The sequence below is a fragment of the Sinocyclocheilus grahami genome, unplaced genomic scaffold (genome assembly GCF_001515645.1).
Source record: "Sinocyclocheilus grahami isolate Dianchi unplaced genomic scaffold, SAMN03320097.WGS_v1.1 scaffold419.1, whole genome shotgun sequence".
Taxonomy (NCBI): domain Eukaryota; kingdom Metazoa; phylum Chordata; class Actinopteri; order Cypriniformes; family Cyprinidae; genus Sinocyclocheilus; species Sinocyclocheilus grahami.
In genome coordinates this window covers 1,118,645-1,123,511 of record NW_015505598.1, presented here as the reverse complement: position 1 = coordinate 1,123,511, position 4,867 = coordinate 1,118,645, and the positions used below count along the sequence as shown (strand labels likewise).

The 4,867-nt window shown below is 35.6% G+C and overlaps 1 protein-coding gene across 1 annotated transcript; it reads left to right on the top strand.

The window, feature by feature from the left end:
• The first annotated feature begins 2,337 nt into the window (after window positions 1–2,337).
• Window positions 2,338–4,412, top strand: LOC107551253 (myeloid leukemia factor 1-like). The gene is made up of 2 exons (XM_016232790.1): window positions 2,338–2,410; window positions 4,105–4,412. Exons 1-2 carry the CDS (start codon window positions 2,376–2,378, stop codon window positions 4,319–4,321), a joined length of 252 nt encoding a protein of 83 aa, XP_016088276.1. The 5' UTR covers window positions 2,338–2,375; the 3' UTR covers window positions 4,322–4,412.
• Window positions 4,413–4,867: the final 455 nt, after the last annotated feature.

Below are 4,867 nucleotides of genomic sequence, written 5' to 3'. Positions count from 1 at the left end.
CACACACACACACACACACACACACACACACACACACACACACACGTGTGTGTGTGCATGTTTGAGTGTAGATGTTGGATCTTGTATTGACAGAAGGTTGAGGGAGTGTGTGTGACAGATGCCGGAGTATCGGGTCTCTGCTGGATGTTCTTACACACACCTCCTTCAGTGGACTGATAACAGAGACACCCTGCACTCTTCTGGACACTGCATCTAGTGCGGTCTCTGTAGAGATATCAGTGTTGGCGAGTAACTAGTTAAATTACGTAATTTAATTGCAAAATACAACTGTAATCAATTACAGTTACTGTGAAAAATGTGTAATTAAATCATAAATACTTATGAAAATATTAATAATTACAGAGGGGTGGGGGGGGGTGGGGGGGGTTAAACCTTTTTTTTTACACACACATACAGATTTAATTGATTTCTTTCATAAATTGTGTTGACTGCTCTAAAATATGAGACACCAATGTTTCAGGAGACTAGGACACAGAATAAGATGCATGCTTATTCAATAATTCTTTTATTTCCTTTTTGGGCTTATGTATGCTTTATTTTTTAAGATTAACTGCCCCCCCCCTCCCCCAAGACATTGTTAGATGCCAGTGTTTCATGTCATAGCTATGCAAAGATTCGATTTTTAAATAGTATCATAGCTATTAAACTACTTCTTGTTAAGATTTGAATGATTTTATGACCTGTATGTAACCCCAGAATGATTTTATGACCTGTATTTAACCCTGATTTTATGACCTGTATTTAACCCCAGAATGATTTTATGACCTGTATTTAACCCCAGAATTATTTTATGACCTGTTTTTAACCCTGATTTTATGACCTGTATTTAACCCCAGAATTATTTTATGACCTGTTTTTAACCCTGATTTTATGACCTGTATTTAACCCCAGAATGATTTTATGACCTGTTTTTATCCCTGATTTTATGACCTGTATTTAACCCCAGAACGATTTTATGACCTGTTTTTAACCCTGATATTATGACCTGTATTTAGCCCCAGAATGATTTTATGACCTGTATTTAACCCTGATTTTATGACCTGTATTTAACTCCAGAATGATTTTATGACCTGTATTTAACCCTGATTTTATGAGCTGTATTTAACCCCAGAATGATTATATGACCTGTTTTTAACCCTGATATTATGACCTGTATTTAACCACAGAATGATTTTATGACCTGTATTTAACCCTGATTTTATGACCTGTATTTAACCCCAGAATGATTTTATGACCTGTATTTAACCCCAGAATTATTTTATGACCTGTTTTTAACCCTGATATTATGACCTGTATTTAACCCCAGAAGGATTTTACGACCTGTATTTAACACCAGAATTATTTTATGACCTGTATTTAACCCCAGAATGATTTTACGACCTGTATTTTACCCTGATTTTATGACCTGTATTTAACCCCAGAATGATTTTACGACCTGTATTTTACCCTGATTTTATGACCTGTATTTAACCCCAGAATGATTTTACGACCTGTATTTTACCCCAGAATGATTTTATGACCGGTATTTAACCCTGATTTCATGACCTGTATTTAATCCCAGAATGATTTTACGACCTGTATTTTACCCCAGAATGATCTCAAAGTAAGTTCTGCTTTTTTGGTGGCTGTGCCTTCCGTATTGTGCATTAAAAATAAATCATTATAATCTTAATTCAAGTGATGAAGGATTTCGAAAGTGACAGTAATCAGTGTTGAGCTCTACTGTATATGATTAACCCTGCCTGCTTTACTTGTTTCAAAATGGTCAACAGTTGAAAACATTACAAATTTAGAAAAGTAGTCAAATGTAATCAGTTACTTTACTTTAATAAAGTAACTGAAATAGTGACACTATATGACACCATCACTTTAAATAGAGTAACTTGTCATCTGTAACCTATAGGCTATAATTACATTTCCAAACTAACCTTCCCAACACTGACAGATATAATGTTATAACTCTATTTCATGAGCACTTTGTCTGAACGGTGCCTTTACAGATCACAGTTACAGTATACAGTATCTCTGACATTATGATAGCCTGTACACACACAGGCTAAATTACACTGCACAGTGAAAGTATAACAGTAAAACTGTATGCTGGAGAAACCATTGCGCATATTGCAGTGACAGTGAACACAGAATGCTGGAATAAATGTGAGATAAACATGTGGAAGTTTCTAGATAATGAGAACACTTTCCACGACAACACAGTACACCACACCTGCACAAGAGAGGCGGGGCCAACGCGTCAGTGTTCAGCCAATCAAAACGCTCAAAGCTGGTCACGTGTGCACTGTGTGTGGGGTTCCGACAGTAAGTGCAGCGCGTGCGTCCTTCAGAAGCGCAGCGCGATGCTCAGACAGCAACAAGACGAGCCCTTCTTTGCGTGAGTCTCACACACTTTTACACTAAACTAACTGCAGAACGCTCAAAAGACAGCCTTATTAAACTAGCTCTGTAACATATCAGTGTATGAGCTATTTGTAAATTACCTTTAGTGCGTCATATTTCAAAATGTTATGATTCAAAGCACATTAAGGTTTTATTGAATTAGTATTTCATTTTATTCTGTGGTATTTTTTATTTTATATTATTATCATTAATTTGGTTTCGTTAACCGACATCCCTAAAGGCAAATGCCTGTTAAATTAACACGACATATATGAAGTAAAAACATATGCCTACTTGAAACTTATTACAAATTGAAACAATTTCATATATTAACATCTAGCCTCTACAAATGGTATATTATTTTCGCACATGTACATGTATATTCATCCTAAAACCCATCGATGCATGATGATATTATGTTATAAGTAAATATAAACATACGTTTTCTTTTTAAATTAGATAAATAGACAAAACGCAAAGATTTTTGTATATATTTTTTGTTTTAATAAAATTGAGAATGTACATTTGTGAAAATTATATATCGATATATAGGTATATCGGTACACTTGAGGGCAATATATGTGATATATTGCATTTCCATACGGGATTGTAAGTCTTCAACACTGTTTGCTGTTATTAGTGCAATAAATAAATCTAATTTATTGTTATTGCATTTATTGATTTATGTTCACTTGCTGTGTTACTGCACAAGCTCTTAATCATGTCCATGCAGACTCACATATGTGTCCCTGCAGCACAAAAGCAGTGTTGAGTCGCTGGGGGATATTTGTAGCAATAGCCAACAATACATTGTATGGGTCACAATTATACATTTCTCTTTTATGCCAAAAATCATTAGGATATTAAGTAAAGATCATGTTCCATGAAGATATTTTGTAAATTTCCTACCGTAAATATATTAAAACTTAATGTTTGATTAGTAATATGCATTGCTAAGAACTTCATTTGAACAACTTTAAAGATGATTTTCTCAATATTTAGATTTTTTTGCACCCTCAGATTCCAGATTTTCAAATATTGTCCTATCCTAACAAACCACACATCAATGGAGAGCTTATTATTTATTCAGCTTATACACATATAAAGTATTGGGCTGTTTCAACTTTCATGCATGAGTGTCAGCTTTCACTCAGAGTCTTCATCACTGTATAGTCACTAACTGTAGAGATGAATGCACTGGTCAGTGTGCTTCGTCATGTTATGCTGTCATTTAGAAAGTGTAATGAAGTTTCTTGTCTCACTTCTTTCTGTTCTTAAGTTGCTCATCAAGGTAGGCACTTCTGCTGTTCTCAATGCATGCAGAGCAGTGCTTCTCAGCTGTTCAACACAGCCACTGTTTATCATACAAAAGTAACAAAATGTCCTTAAAGTGTATAACATTATCATGAGCTACACTGGCCCAACAGTATGGAAACCTATGAGCATGACACAGACTGATTGAGATGATTCCCAACACACACAAATCATGCTTATCCTCACCGCAAGCCAATCTGTATTTAATGTAGTCTGGGTCATATTTTCTTTATTGTGTCTTGTGTAGTTTTGTTCATGTCAACTCATCTGAACAGAATCAATGGTTGAGATGCACTGTCACTAACAATCAGAGCTATATTACAAACACAATAATGTTTGTTATACATCGTATTGTTTTCTGATCTTCTCCTTTAGCGACCCGTTCCAGCTGCATCATGAGCGCATGCAGCAGATGATGGGGGGTTTCTCTGACCCCTTCGGTCACAGGGGTCACGGGGGTCACAGGGCTGCGGCTCAGCCCAACACTGGCCCGAACGACCGCAGCAGCCGAGTGAGTGTTTCCTATGCAAGCTACTTCTTCTTCTCTCAGACTGTGTTGTTGTGTAACCTCATTGACCCCGGAGCGGTTTAAACACTTAAATACCATACACGGTTTATCACATTCTAGATGACTATCATAGTATCACAGGCCTCTCTCCAATCACACATGCCTTCCACACATCTTCTGTTTCCCAGGACATTTGGCAGCTGAGTATTTGTAGGTCGTATTCTAGCACAGTGAACTGCTCCGTATCAAGCTCTTTTATTTGATGGAGTATTTTTAGAAAACAGAGAGGCTTTGTTCTACTGACACATTTCTGACACTCAGAGGTCTTTCTGGATGTTACACACCACGATTTTTCAAGTTAGGTTTAGGGGATTGTTCAAGTTACTAACTATGAACAATAGTGCTGGACTGGTAATGCTTGAATTAGTAAACACTACTAATAAGAAAAGTCTTGATAAAAGGCTGGATTATGATTTAAATTTTGAGTAATTTTCTTATGTTACCCAGTGAAAATTAAACACTTCCATATGGCAGGAATGAATGAATGAATATTTTGGGCAAAATATACTTAAAAAAAAAAAATATATATATATATATATATATATATATATATATATATATATATATATA

What these genes read in the sequence shown, in the direction of transcription:
- LOC107551253 (XM_016232790.1), top strand. Translation starts at nt 2,376, where the DNA reads ATGCTCAGACAGCAACAAGACGAGCCCTTCTTTGC. An exon ending in CAAGACGAGCCCTTCTTTGC is followed by an intron (nt 2,411 to 4,104) that starts GTGAGTCTCACA and finishes CTTCTCCTTTAG; the next exon opens with CGACCCGTTCCAGCTGCATC.